Below are 13,619 nucleotides of genomic sequence, written 5' to 3'. Positions count from 1 at the left end.
TAGGACTGGCTACCAGGCAGCCAGCCCGACGGGCCAAAATTGCTGTCCTTGTAGTGCTGGCGGTGTGGAGGCAACAAAGTGAAGCGCATGGACTGTCCACCAGTGGGAAGCCTGCAGGAGAGAAGGGCGGCGGGGTGGAGGAGGTGACCGGGAGCGCAGAGGAATGAAACCTTAGAAGGGTGAGACGAGGACTTGTGAGTGAAGGTCTGCAGGAAGGGAGGCGGCTGGTTGGTTATCTCAGCGTCTGAGGAAAAGCATTTCAGGCTGGGGGATTAGCAGAAGCCCAGGCTCAGCGGTGGAGCACGTCCGAAGAAGCACATCGGAAGGCGGGAGGCTGGTGGGCGCGGTGGACAGAGCCAGGATGGGAGAGCAGGAGCGGAGGCCCCTGAGGTCACCAGCCTCGGCAGGAGATGGGCAGCTGCTGCGGGGCTTTGAGGAGGTACGTGTGACTCCTCTTTGACCTGGGTCCACTGTGGCCGCTCACGGAGAGCAGACTGGGGTCAAGGGCGGAAGCAGGGAGACCGGCTCTGAGGCCTTGTCACCCCGCTGAGAGGCCCTGGGGGCTGGGGCCGGGCCCGAGGTAGCCTGGAGAGGGTGGCCGGGTTGAAGCTAAGGATTTAATGTCTGCGGGTGGAGCCCGCAGAAGTGTTTACCTGAGTGGGGGAGTAACAGAAAGATCATGGGTGTCCCCAAGGTGTTTGGCCTAATGTATTCTTGTCCTGGGGCTGCCGTCACAGATCAGGGTGGCATTAGAGCAACAGAAGCTTGTTCTCTCAGTTCTGGGGCCAGAAGTCTGCAATTAAGGTGTGGGCCGGCCGTGCTCCCACTGAAGCCTCCAGGGTAGGATCCTCCCTTGCTTCTCACAGCTTCTGGCACGTCTAGGAGCTCCTCAGTGTTCCTTGGCTTGTAGGTGCATCAGTCTCGTTGCTGCCTCCATTGTCACATGGCCTCCTCCCTGGGTGTCCCATCTCTGTGTCTCTTCTCTTCTTTTAAGGACAGTAGTCTTACGGTTACTCCATACTCTATGCTGTATGATTGCAGACCCCAGTATGACCTCAGCTTAACGAATGACATCTGCAATGCCCATCTTTCCAATAAGGTCACGTTCTGTGGCGCTGGGGGTTAGGACTGAACCTGTCTTTCTGAGGGACACAATTCAACCCATAACATCACCACCCCCGGAAGGCGTTGCTAGTAATTGAGATGGACGGTGCTGCGTGGAAAAGTTCAGGAGCTCATGCAGACGTTTTATTTTTTTTATAAATGTATTTATTTTTGTCTGGGTTGGGTTTTCGTCGCTGTGTGCGGGCTTTCTCTAGTTCTACGCGAGCGGGGGCTACTCCACGTTGCAGCATGCGAGCTTCTCATCGCGGTGGTTTCTCTTGTTGCGGAGCACAGGCTCTAGGCGCGTGGGCTTTAGTAGTTGTGGCTCGCGGGCTCAGTAGTTGTGGCTCGTGGGCTCTAGAGCGCAGGCTCGGTAGTTGTGGCGCATGGGCTCCTCCTGGACCGGGTCTCCATTGGCACGTGGATTCTTAACCACTGCGCCACTAGGGAAGTCCCTGTGCAGACGTTTTAAGTTTGAGATGCTTGGTCCCGACTGGAGAGTTCACTGTGGGAGCCCTCCCCATGAGAGTGACTGAGTCACTGGAGGGTGGATGTGGATAAAATGAGAAGGGGTCCACGGATGGTGCGAGAGCAGGAAGGAGGCAAGGGGACTGAGAGGGGAGGGAACCAGCAGAGCACGGGTCCTGGGGGCCGAGGAAGAAATGGTTCCCAAGAGACCACCTGTGTCAAATGCTGGGTCCTGTGAGAACAGACGAGAGGACTCAGAAACGTGGACATCACTGGGGACCTGAGAAGAGTGAGCTGGGGAGGGGGCCAAAGCTTGACGGGAGAGGGTCTGAGGGAAAATGGAAGAATTAGAAAATCTCCAATTGCAGCCATCGTAGTAATAACTGATTTAGGCAAAAGCCATCAACAAGGGCTAAAGCCCTGGAGTGTGCGATTGCTGGGGAGCAGGGTATCTCAAAGTGTCACCCCAAGATGACTTCCTCATTACAAAGAGAGAATGCGACTTTACAAAGTACAGCGAGATCCCCGGGTGACCTGACACCAGGGCACGCTGAGGAGGACACAGTCCACCCTCTGGCGTCCTGGCCCAAATGCTCAGCCTGAAACTACCCCAGACCTCCAGACAAGTCCACGTGGAGGACCTTTCTGCCAGCTGGCCTGGCTGCTTCAAATATATCAGTGTCATGAAAGATGGGGGGGAAAAACTAGGGCGTTCATTCTTTTTTTTTAATATTTATTTATTTATTTATTTTTGGCTCATCGGGTCTCAGTTGTGGCATGCCGGCTTAGTTGCCCCGCAGCATGTGGGATCTTAGTTCCCTGACCAGGGATCGAACCCGTGTCCCCTGCATTGGAAGGGGGATTCTCAACCACTAGACTACCAGGGAAGTCCTGGGCATTCATTCTTTTTTTTTTTTTTTTTTAATGTTTATTTATTTTGCACCGGGGCTTAGTTGTGGCAGGTGGACTCTTTAGTTGCGGCTTGCCAGCTCCTTAGTTGCAGCACGTGGGCTCCTTAGTTGTGGCGGGCAGGCTCCTTAGTTGCGGCATACAGGCTCTTTAGTTGTGGCATGCGAAGTCCTAGGTGAGGCATGCATGTGGGATCTAGTTCCCTGACCAGGGATCAAGCCCGGGCCCCCTGCATTGGGAGTGTGGAGTCTTATCCACTGCGCCACCGGGGAAGTCCCCGGGCATTCATTCTTAAAGGGATAAACAGACAAAACCAAATGTACATGTGAACCTTGATTGGATCCCATGTGGGAAAAAAAATCTATAAAGGACATTATTTAGACAGTTGGGAAAATGCCAAGGTAGACTCTAGGTGGACTAAGTATCATTGCTCAGTCTCCCAAGTGTGACAGTTGTGTTGTGGTTCTGCATGAGCAGGTCTGTGTTCTCAGGTGGTGTCATGATTTCCTCCCCAGGGGAAGGGGGTCATGAGCCAGTGTAGCAAATGTGAACAACTGGGGAAGCCAGAAGGGTGTATGGATGTCATTGTACTATTCTTATAACTTTCTGTAGGTTTGAAATATTTTGAAACAAAAATTCAGGGAGAAAGAAAATAGAGGGTAATGGGAGGAAAGAACAGGAAGGAGTAAGTTTAGCTGTAAAGGGAAGGAGAGAAACAGGTTGGTTTGCCCGTGGGAATGATCCAGTGAGAGGGATGAATGCTGAGCGGAGTCCTGGTTCTTAGGCTGGAGAGGGGGGTTTCGGTGGAAAACTGGCCTGGGATTGGAGCAGGGCAAAGCCCCTGCAGCCCGGGGCAGGGGGGTGGACGTGGTGGTAGGAGCTCATGGACCGCCTTCTGATGGCTTCTGTTTCCCTAGAAAAGTAGGCAGTCGGGTTGGTGGGGAGTGAGTTAGGGAGGGCTGGGGGATGGAGAAGATAGGACAGTCATCCATGGTGGTGGGGATGAGAGTAGCCTGGGGCGATTGGGTAAGTCTGGGATCCTGTCACTAAGCAACGGGCCTTGGGTACCACATAGGCACCCAGAGGCCAACACCATTCCCTGAATCCTCCATAGTCCCCTTCACACCCTAACTTAGAAATCCAGGCGGGGTCAGCTGTTCGGGGGCCGCACAGGTCATAGAATCGAGGGCAGAGGCCCTGGGCAGGGAGGAGGGGGAGGTATTCTGTTTCAGACACTGAGTTGGGCAAACCAGCTGCCAGCCCCAGCTCCACTTTTTGGTGCCCTTTCTGCGTGCGCTCCGGCAGAGGCCCTGGGAGCACCCGCCTCGTGGTTACCTACTTGAAGTCTCCCCTTCGGCATCGCGTTCCTTGCGGGCAGGGCTTTGCTTTCTCTGCATCTCCCAGAATGGACACCTAGCAGGCGCTCGGGAAGCGTTTGACGGGCACTCTGTGGGGCGTGGGCGGTCGGACCTGAAGAGTCGCCCCCATAGGGGCCAGGAGCCCCGCGTACTGCAGTGGTCTGGGTCCACCCCACCCCCCCATCCTTCCCCTCACAGATATGCCACCACGCCGACTGCCAGCAGCTGCACCGCCGGGGCCCCCTCAGCCTCTGCGAGGCCTGTGACAGCAAGTTCCACGGTGCCATGCATTATGATGGGCACGTCCGCTTCGACCTGCCCCCCCAAGGTGAGCACGGGGAGGGCGCCCAGCCCCTAGAGCTCCCTGCCTGGGGGCACAGTGGCCTGCTAACTGTCGGCCGTCACGACAGGGCCATCAGAAGGACACGAGTTGACTGTAAACGATGAAACCCAAGTCCACTGCCGTCCCTTTTGTTCCACAAGTTTTTTAACAAGAGAAAAAGTTGGGGACCAGCCCAGCTCGAAGGCGGGTCTGTCTCCACCAGGTGCCGGGTCCTTCTTGATGGGTCTGCACCTCCCACAGCTGCCCCTGCCTCTGTCCCTGCCCTCTTGTCCTCAGGGCAGGGGATCTCTGGGCAGATTCTCCTGCCAGGCAGCCAGTGAGCAGAGGGTGGGGTGGGGATGGGCAGGTCGGAAGGAACTTGCAGCAGGAAACAAGAAACCCCTCCTGCTGAAAAGGGACCTGGCCCCGGCCTACTGCCAACTGGCTGTGCTGGGGTGGCTCTGGTCTACTTTCCCAGCTGGGCAGAGGGACCAAAGGACTCATCCCTTCTGCCAGGGCCTCCTGGGACTTTGGGTGTGGTCACCGTGGTGGGGGAGGGGACGCCTGCAAGAAAGAGCCATGGTCTTTGGTTCCTTCCTGCAACAATCCCAGAGGCAGGGCTTCTTTATCCCTATTTAATAGATGGGTAAACTGAGGCAGACTTGTACTGGGGGCAGGGCATCACCTGGGGTGTCATCCCAGGGCCCTTGTGTCTTTTTGAGTCTGGGGGTGGATGATGATAGGCAGTGACTGAGTCCCTCCCATCAAAGAACTGAGGGGCCCTGGCTAGTTTGGGGTGGGGTCCGAAGGTCAGTAGCAGGCCCTGGTCCCTCTGGAGTCGGCCGTGTTGGGAGGCTAAGGAGGGGGCCAGGGAGGGAGCGGGCACAACCCCACTCCCACTTTACACCGAAGGCTCTGTCCTGGCTCGGAATGTGTCCACCCGGTCATGCCCCCCGCGCACCAGCCCTGCAGTGGACATAGAGGAGGAGGAAGAGAGCTCTGTGGATGGCAAGGGGTAGGTGAGGGGTTGGTGGGCACGGCAGACACCCGGGGGGTCCCAAGGCTGGGTCTCAGATCACAGAGCCAGGGACCAGAGGCTTCAGCAGAGCTGACTGGAGACCCCGCCTGGCCCCTGCTGCTGCCCGGATTCCTGGAGGGTGAGCCTCCAGGGCTTCTGGGATCAGACTCTACCTGACGAGGTACCGCTGGGTGTGACTCCCAGGTCGGCCACCAGAGGGCGAACAGCCCCTCGTGAGTCCTGGCTTGCCTGAGCGAACCTGAGTTACCTGGTCTCCTAGGGCCAGCAAGGGGTGGGCAGCCAGCTGGGGCCCGCCCATATCCCACCCTGGTGAGCGCCCACCCACGCCTCCAACCTCTGCCCTCACCGGCTTCCTTGCAGGGACCGGAAGAGCACAGGCCTGAAGCTCTCCAAGAAGAAAGCCTGGAGGAGACACACAGATGTAAGGAGCCCCCAGGCGCCCACAGCCTCTGCCCGTCCCGGGCCCTTTCCTCCGTTCCCGAGGCTGGGCCCGTCTGCTCTAAGTTCCAGGACCAGGGAGGGGGCCTGGAGTGAACGTGTCCCTCCCTTGCCACCCAGCCCTGTAGCCCAGCCCTGCTTACCTTAGCCCGGGTGGGGGATGCTCCAGCAGCCCCTGCCTCCACGGAGGGATGCCGGGTGCCTCCCTGGGATGGAAGAGGGCTGGGAGATCCCTGCGTTCACTTCCCTGCTGGGGCTCCCATCCGGAACCCTGGGGTGGGGAGGCTAGGGGGCGAGGGGTGCAGAACTGAGACCCCCTGTCCTGTCAGGACCCAAGCAAGGAGTGCTTCACGCTGAAATTTGACCTGAACGTGGATATCGAGACAGAGATCGTACCAGCCATGAAGAAGAAGTCGCTGGGGTAGGGCTTGGTGGGGAGAACGGGGCTGGGGGGCAGGTGTGGCCTCCTGCAGGTGTGACTGTGTGTGGCGGCCTGTGAACAAGCATGTCCCCCACCTGTGGGCACCCCACCCATGTGCATTGAGGGCCTGGGTGCCGTGTTTGTGTCCCAGCCCCTGCGCGTGGCCTAGTCCTGCGGGGGTGAACGGGTGTCGACGGACACGCAATGGTGTCTGTCTGCCCTGGTGTGCAGACGTGAACGTGTGAGGGCAGGGGCGTGTTGTCTCGTGTGTAGACACACGCAGGAGCGTGAACCTCTGTGGACAGGTGTGTGTGTGCGCACGGACCTGTGTGTGATCCCCTGGGTGTCTCCTTTTCCCTTTGGGCGGGCAGGGTGGCGCTGGGGCTGTGGACAGGGTGGAGGTTCGCGTGACTGCCCCCAGCACACGCGCACCTCCTGTCCCGGGCAGGGAGGTGCTGCTGCCAGTATTTGAAAGGAAGGGCATTGCGCTGGGCAAAGTGGATATCTACCTGGACCAGTCCAACACGCCCCTGTCCCTCACCTTTGAGGCCTACAGGTTCGGGGGACACTACCTGCGGGTCAAAGGTGAGCAGATGACTAGATGGGCCGGGTAGCTGGGGCATGGCTGGGTCCCTTGGGGAGGGTGCTTCTTCCCAGGTTCAGGTTCCCATTGGCCATGGCCTTGAGCAAGCTCATTACCATACAGGTGTCTCTGCTGGGCGGCAGTGCCAGGCGTTGTCAGGGCGGGGCTTCAGGGGAGGGCAGCCAGGCCTTGGTTTGGATCCTTGGCGAAGAGGGTACTGGGGCCCCCTTCTCCACTGGGCCTGGGTGTTGAGGACCTCTACTTGTCCCTAATGCCACCCCAGCCAAGCCAGGGGACGAGGGGAAGGTGGAGCAGGGGGTGAAGGACTCCAAGTCCCTGAGTCTGCCAATCCTGCGGCCAGCCGGGGCTGGGCCCCCCACCCAGGAGCGTGTGGACCCGCAGAGCCGCCGGGAGAGCCTGGACATCCTGGTGAGGAGGGGCTGTGTCAGGCCTGGGGACGGCGAGGGGCCAGGGGGAGGTCACCTGGGCGCCTCGCTGCTCCCTCTGGGGGCTTTACTTTCCGCTTCTGGGAAATGGGGCTGGCTTTGAGGATACGGGGCCCTCCCTGGATCTAACCATACCCCACGGTGATGGGCCTCGTCTCTGAGAGTCTGCTTGTGCCCGAGGAGTGTGTGTGTGTGTGTGTGTGTGTCTAAGCAGGCATCGCGTGGGGAGCGCGACTTTGTGTGTCACTGGTTGTGTTCATGAGTGTGTGTCGGGGATCCACTTGGACCTGGGCTGCTGAGTGCGTCTGAGTGTGTGTGTGTGCCTCTGTGTGTTCTCCCCACCTGCTTCATGCTGCTGGCTGGGGCGGCAGGCGGGAGGGGGATCCAGCTGCGTCTGTCTGGACCTTCCGGCCCCCAGAGCACGTGTAGGTCTCAGGAGAGGCGGCGCCCCAGGGTGCGGGGGTGTGCAGAGACCCTCCTGCCTCCCAGGCTGGCCGAGGTCCTGGAAACCCACTATGGGGTGGGGCTGTGGGGGTCTGGCCCTGACGCCCGCTCCCTGACCAGGCCCCTGGCCGCCGCCGCAAGAACATGTCGGAGTTCCTGGGGGAGGCGAGCATCCCTGGGCAGGAGCCCCCAGCGCCCTCCAGCTGCTCTCTGCCCAGCGGCAGCAGTAGCGGCAGCAGCAGCAGTGGCGGCAGTGACAGCTGGAAGAACCGGGCGGCCAGTCGCTTCAGCGGCTTCTTCAGCTCAGGACCCAGCACCAGCGCCTTCGGCCGGGTATGTGGGCCCGTGGGCCCTGGGGCAGGGCAGCTGGCTGGCCTTGACCCCCGACCCTGACCACAGGCCTCCTTTCAGGAGGTGGCCAAGCTGGAGCAGCTGGAGGGCAAGCTGCACGCCTACAGCCTCTTTGGGCTGCCCAGGCTGCCCCGGAGGCTGTGCTTTGACCATGACTCATGGGAGGAGGAAGGTGACGAAGAGGAGTACGAGGACGACGCCTGCCTGCGGCTGGAGGACAGCTGGCGGGAGCTCATCGATGGCCACGAGGTGGGTGCCGCCCGAGGCCTTCCCCTCCCTCCTCAGGGAAAGGGGCACGTTATCCCCCTGCTCCACGGGGCCCTTCCTAGGGCGACGGGATGTTCCATGGGACAGCCCTGCCAGGCTGCTCTCACCGTTAACCCGCTTTGGAGGAACTCAGGCAAGGTGAAACTGTGCCTGGCCCAGAACTTGGGGGACCTCTGTGTCTCAGCTGGGAAAAAGGTTGCGTGCAGGGCCGTTCACCCTTCTCCCCCTGCTCCGGCCATCCCGGCACACGTGCGGGCTCCTGGAGATACCCTGCCCTTCCCACAGAAGCTGACCCGGCGGCAGTGCCACCAGCAGGAGGCGGTGTGGGAGCTCCTGCACACAGAGGCCTCCTACATTAAGAAACTGAGGGTGATCACCAACGTGAGTATGGGGTGGGCCCAGAGCCACCCCGCCTACCCGCCCCCCGTGGCCTCCTCTGGGTGCCCCTGAGCAGAGTTTGGGCCTTTGCAGAAGAAGGAGGTGCCAAGCAACAGAGGGGAAGGGAAGTGGGAGAAGGGCCACACCCTGGGGTGGAGGTGATTCCCAGGGGCCCCGGGGAACCTGCGAGGGGGCTTGGGGCGAGTTTGCCAGGTTGAGCTGATTAATACAGACCTCATCCTTTGACTCATCCTTTCATCGGCTGTTTCTAAACACCTGCTATGTGCCAGGTGCCCAGCAGCCCACACCCTAGACGAGGAGGCAGAATGGGTAGGCACTGGGGGCTGTGTGTAGGGACTTCGACCTTGGGGGAGCACCTGTCCTGGGCTTGTGGGTTCAAGGAAGGCACCCTCCGGGCAGAAACTCCGGACTGAGCCCGGGCACAGGTGGAGGAGAGAGTTCCAGGTGTGGCTGCAAGGGCAGTGTCCCAGAGCTTCCCTCCAGGAGGGGCCTGGGCAGGGGCACCCCCAGGTGGGCCGTGGGGAACGTCTTTTCTCAAAGCGTGAACCCTCTCTGTCCCAGGCTGCCTCAGGCACTCCCAGGATGGGGAAGGGGTAGAGGGGAGCCTAAGAGTCTGGGTGGGGCGTCGGGACTGGGACCCCCCCCCACCAGCTGCAGTGCTCCCTGCCCCCCACAGCTGTTCCTGTGCTGCCTCCTGAATCTGCAAGAGTCAGGGCTGCTGTGTGAGGTGCGACAGGGCCTGGGGGTGGGGGGGACAGTACCAGAAAGTAGCGGGGAGGGGGGAGGGGCTGGAGCAAGGGAGGGGACAGACAGGGGCGGGGGCTGACTGGTGGAGTAGGTGAGGGGTGGGGCCTGGCCTCAGGGGGTGGGGCTGGGGCTGCAGAAAGGGTGGGGCGGCCGGGGGGCGGAGCCAACGACGGCGTATGTGAGGGGGCGGGGCCTGGAACCAGGGGGTGGGGATGGGGGCGTGCTGAAGAAAGGTGGGAGCGGGGCCTACGGATGGTGGGAGGGGAGGGGAGGGGGATGGCTAGGGGCGGGGCCCGGTAGAGGGGCGGGGCCGAACGCACCTCCCGCCCACCCACAGGTGGAGGCGGAGCGCCTGTTCAGCAACGTCCCGGAGATCGCGCGGCTGCACCGCGGGCTGTGGGGCAGCGTGATGGCGCCAGTGCTGGAGAAGGCGCGGCGCACGCGGGCGCTGCTGCAGCCCGGGGATTTCCTCAAAGGCTTTAAGATGGTACGGGCCGGGTCGGACGCAGGCAGGGACACTGAGGCGGGGCTGGGGCGTCGATGCTATCTGCCCATCACCCCAGCCTCCCCCTGACCGATGGCCCGAATGACCCTTAGTGGTCAGAGGCGTGGAATTCAAAATCGGTTGCCCTGGTGTGAACCCCACCTGGCCGTGTACCGTTGCTACCTGGCCGAGGGTGATCGCTTTCGCTGAGGCTCAGTTTCCTCACGTGGAAAACAAGGATAAGCTTGCCCCCTGCGGTGGTCGCGAAAGGCAGTAAGGAAGAGCGAGTGCCTGCCGGGCCCAGCCCTCGGGGAGTGCGCGGTAACGGGTGCTGTGCTTGTTCGCCCTGCGCCAGTTCGGCTCCCTCTTCAAGCCCTACATCCGATACTGCATGGAGGAGGAGGGCTGCATGGAGTACATGCGGGGCCTACTACGCGACAACGACCTCTTCCGGGCCTACGTCACGGTGAGGGCGGGTGGGGCTCGCTGCTGGGCCCGGGCACAGGACGGTGGGCCCACCTGGGCGGCAGGTGCAGGGGGGAGCTGGCGCTGGGCGTGGCCTGCCATGAGCCCCGCCCCCGCCTCCCCCTCCCCGCCGCAGTGGGCCGAGAAGCACCAGCAGTGCCAGCGGCTGAAGCTGAGCGACATGCTGGCCAAGCCCCACCAGCGGCTCACCAAGTACCCGCTGCTGCTCAAGTCGGTGCTAAGGAAGACCGACGAGCCGCGCGCCAAGGAGGCCGTCGTCACCATGGTAACTGGAGCGGCGGGCAGGGGCCTTCCCTGGCTTGCGGCCCCTCCCGGCCCTGTACCTGAACTGCCCTGGCCCACCCGTAGATCGGCTCGGTGGAGCGCTTCATCCACCACGTGAACGCGTGCATGCGGCAGCGACAGGAGAGGCAGCGGCTGGCGGCCGTGGTGAGCCGCATCGACGCCTACGAGGTGGTGGAGGGCAGCAACGACGAGGTGGACAAGGTGGGCGCCTCCGTCTGTGCGGGGGTCGCTGGCCCTGCTGGGAGCGAGGAAGGGCCAAACTGGCAGACAGACGGGAGGCTACGCTGGGAATCTCTCTGGAGGACTCCCCGCTGAGATGAGGAGGCAGACTCTGACCTCTCCTGCACCTGCCCCCCCAAACCCCCAGCTCCTGAAGGAATTTCTACATCTGGACCTGACAGCACCCATCCCTGGCGCCTCCCCTGAGGAGACACGCCAGCTGCTGCTGGAAGGGAGCCTGAGGATGAAGGAGGGGAAGGACAGCAAGGTGACTCCACCCCACACCCAGGGCCCTCGCCCCACCCCCTCTCACCCTGTGGGTTTCGAACACCCCTTCCTTGGGACCGCTTGTGATTCTTAGGGGCCCAGTCACCTGGGTGGCAAGTTAAGAACTGGTGACTTTTGTGATCGTCTGAGGGATGATAATCTGGCTGCAGTTTACTCTTTACAAATACAGCAGCTGGGTCCCAGCCCCTCAGGTGCCATTCTAGCCCACTTGCCAGTGCCACATGTGTTCCTGGTGGGAAGGAGGGGGCACCTTTCGTGAGCAGGACAGGAACAGCCCAGCGTCTTGCTACTGAGCTATGAATGTTTCAGGCACTGTGTAACCCAGAGCCTACAAAGCGTGATTTTAAAACCACCTTCCTTTTCCTCTTTCATGTAAACTTTTAACGGGCATAAATCACAAGTATATAGCTTGATGAAAGAAAATCGGCTCGCCCTTCATTTGAAGTTTACTCTCAGATTCGTGGGGAGTGGGGGAAGGGAGGTGTTTGACACCAGTACCCCCAGGAGAGGGTGTGGCCGCAGACAGGCTGAGGGTCCCTGCCCTGGCCCTGACCTCTGGCTTCTGATCCCACGGCCTCCCATCCCCCAGATGGACGTGTACTGCTTCCTCTTCACCGACCTGCTCTTGGTGACCAAGGCAGTGAAGAAGGCAGAGAGGACCAAGGTGATCAGGCCACCACTGCTGGTGGAAAAGATCGTGTGCCGGGAGCTTCGGGACCCTGGTGAGGAGCCCGGCCCCGCCAGCCCTGGGCAGGGCCTGGGACGGGCGGGGGCCATGGTCTCAGCCAGCACTGAGGCGAGCCCTTCCTAACCAGGGTCCTTCCTTCTCATCTACCTGAACGAGTTCCACAGTGCTGTGGGGGCCTACACGTTCCAGGCCAGCGGCCAGGCTTTGTGCCGTGGCTGGGTGGACGCCATCTACGATGCCCAGGTGAGAGCAGAGCGGTGGGCAGGCTGGCAGGGCAGCGTGGTGGGGACCGCTGCTCACAGCCCGCTGGGGCCCTGCGCACCCACCCCCCGCAGAGCCAGCTTCAGCAGCTGCGTGTGCAGGAGCACCCAGGCAGCCAGCAGCACCTGCAGAGCCTGGAAGAGGAGGAGGACGGGCCAGAGGACGAGGACGAGGAAGGAGGGGAGAGCAGCGCATCGGCTGCCAGTTCCCCTACCGCCCTGCGCAAAAGCAGCAGCAGCCTCGACTCGCAGCGCTGGTACGTTCGCCCAGGACCCCCCAGCAAGCCAGAGCAGGGCAGGTACTCCAGCCAGGACTCTGGACCCCGAGGCCATTAGCACTGGACAGGGCTGGTCACACCTCTTTCCTCTGAATGGCTTTATGATGTGAACCCAGTGGGGGTGGGGACAGGGGCTCTGTCTCCCACCAGAGTCCGGGGGAGGATGGCAAACGGTTTTCAACTTGAGTGCCAAATCTGATACATTAGTGGTAGCTGCCTGGAGCTGAGCTCAAGATTCTTAGCCTGTATCCAACAGGAGATGCTGTGGTCGCGACAGACACCATTACTGATACCTGTGTTGCGGGCTCAGGTGCCACCTGCTTGCCATCTCTTGAGCCTTGAGCTCCAGGAGGGCAGAGGCTGTAGACTTCTGCAGTGCCCAGCATGGGCTGCACCAGGCCATCGCGGTTTCCTTGGGCTGGGCTGACTCTCATCTCGGCTCCACAGTGTCTCGGATGGCTCCACGGAGACCCTGGCCATGGTGGTGGTGGAGCCTGGGGGGATGCTGTCCTCTCCCGAGTTCGAGGGCGGCCCCTTCAGCTCCCAATCAGACGAGACCTCTCTCGGCACCACCGCCTCGTCTGTCACGCCCACCAGCGAGCTGCTGCCCCTGGGCCCAGTGGATGGCCGCTCCTGCTCTATAGACTCCGCCTACGGCACCCTCTCCCCGACCTCCCTGCAAGACTTTATGGCCTCGGCCCCTACGGTGGAGCCAGCACTCCGGCCCCCAGAGTCATCGCGAGCCCCTTCACCCCCACCCTCGCCCCGCCTCCGCCGACGCACTCCTGTCCAGCTGCTGCCCTGTCTGCCCCACCTGCTCAAGTCCAAATCTGAGGCCAGTCTCCTCCAGCTGCTGTCGGGGGCCACCACCTGTGGAGCACCCCCAGCCCCTAGCCGCAGCCTGTCGGAACTCTGCTTGGCTGCTACCGTCCCTGGCACCAGGACTCAGGGCTCCCCTCAGGAAGCTGGGCCCAGCTGGGATTGCCAGGGGGCACCAGGCCCTGGCAGTGGCCCCGAGCTGTCAGAGCTGGAGGGTGGAGCCGGCTGCCCAGCTGGGGAGCCCAAAGGACCCACCAGGAGGAGCAGAGAGCTGTCCTCGGGGGCCTCGCCCAGGGTCCAGCCTGAGCCCCCTCCAGGGACCTCTGCCCAGCACAGGAAGCTGACGTTGGCCCAGCTCTACCGAATCAGGACCACCCTGCTGCTTAACTCCACCCTCACTGCCTCGTGAGTGGCCTGGCCTGGGACAGGTGGCCCAGTGTGCTGGGGGCACTATCATGGCGGGGAGCAGATGGCATTTGGGGACGGGTGTGGGAGAGGGAGCCTGAGACCAGCCTC

At 61.7% G+C, this 13,619-nt stretch overlaps 2 protein-coding genes across 12 annotated transcripts in view; one reads left to right on the top strand and one right to left on the bottom strand.

The window, feature by feature from the left end:
• Positions 1–13,619, top strand: part of PLEKHG5 (pleckstrin homology and RhoGEF domain containing G5) — a 51,424-nt gene that overhangs the window by 36,516 nt on the left and 1,289 nt on the right. For 8 of the 11 annotated variants that reach the window (XM_067718418.1, XM_067718478.1, XM_067718469.1 and 5 more), the window contains 19 exons: positions 4,038–4,167; positions 5,074–5,176; positions 5,561–5,621; positions 5,968–6,059; positions 6,508–6,644; positions 6,926–7,071; positions 7,653–7,865; positions 7,944–8,132; positions 8,436–8,531; positions 9,226–9,276; positions 9,634–9,783; positions 10,136–10,246; positions 10,382–10,531; positions 10,615–10,752; positions 10,919–11,038; positions 11,648–11,780; positions 11,874–11,989; positions 12,082–12,263; positions 12,732–13,508. In XM_067718418.1, coding sequence (XP_067574519.1) covers positions 4,038–4,167; positions 5,074–5,176; positions 5,561–5,621; positions 5,968–6,059; positions 6,508–6,644; positions 6,926–7,071; positions 7,653–7,865; positions 7,944–8,132; positions 8,436–8,531; positions 9,226–9,276; positions 9,634–9,783; positions 10,136–10,246; positions 10,382–10,531; positions 10,615–10,752; positions 10,919–11,038; positions 11,648–11,780; positions 11,874–11,989; positions 12,082–12,263; positions 12,732–13,508 — 3,095 coding nt within the window. Of the gene's footprint in view, positions 1–4,037; positions 4,168–5,073; positions 5,177–5,560; positions 5,622–5,967; positions 6,060–6,507; positions 6,645–6,925; positions 7,072–7,652; positions 7,866–7,943; positions 8,133–8,435; positions 8,532–9,225; positions 9,277–9,633; positions 9,784–10,135; positions 10,247–10,381; positions 10,532–10,614; positions 10,753–10,918; positions 11,039–11,647; positions 11,781–11,873; positions 11,990–12,081; positions 12,264–12,731; positions 13,513–13,619 lie in introns of those variants that run through there. The other 3 variants (XM_067718425.1, XM_067718448.1, XM_067718431.1) reach the window with 2 other exon arrangements.
• Positions 7,204–13,619, bottom strand: part of RNF207 (ring finger protein 207) — a 196,406-nt gene continuing 189,990 nt past the window's right edge. The window contains exon 16 of the mRNA XM_067718561.1: positions 7,204–7,213. The gene's annotated coding sequence lies outside the window, so the exon portion shown is untranslated. The remainder of the gene's footprint in view (positions 7,214–13,619) is intronic.

Source organism: Pseudorca crassidens, chromosome 2 (genome assembly GCF_039906515.1).
Source record: "Pseudorca crassidens isolate mPseCra1 chromosome 2, mPseCra1.hap1, whole genome shotgun sequence".
NCBI classification, from domain to species: Eukaryota; Metazoa; Chordata; class Mammalia; order Artiodactyla; family Delphinidae; genus Pseudorca; species Pseudorca crassidens.
This window is presented reverse-complemented; position numbering and strand designations above follow the sequence as displayed.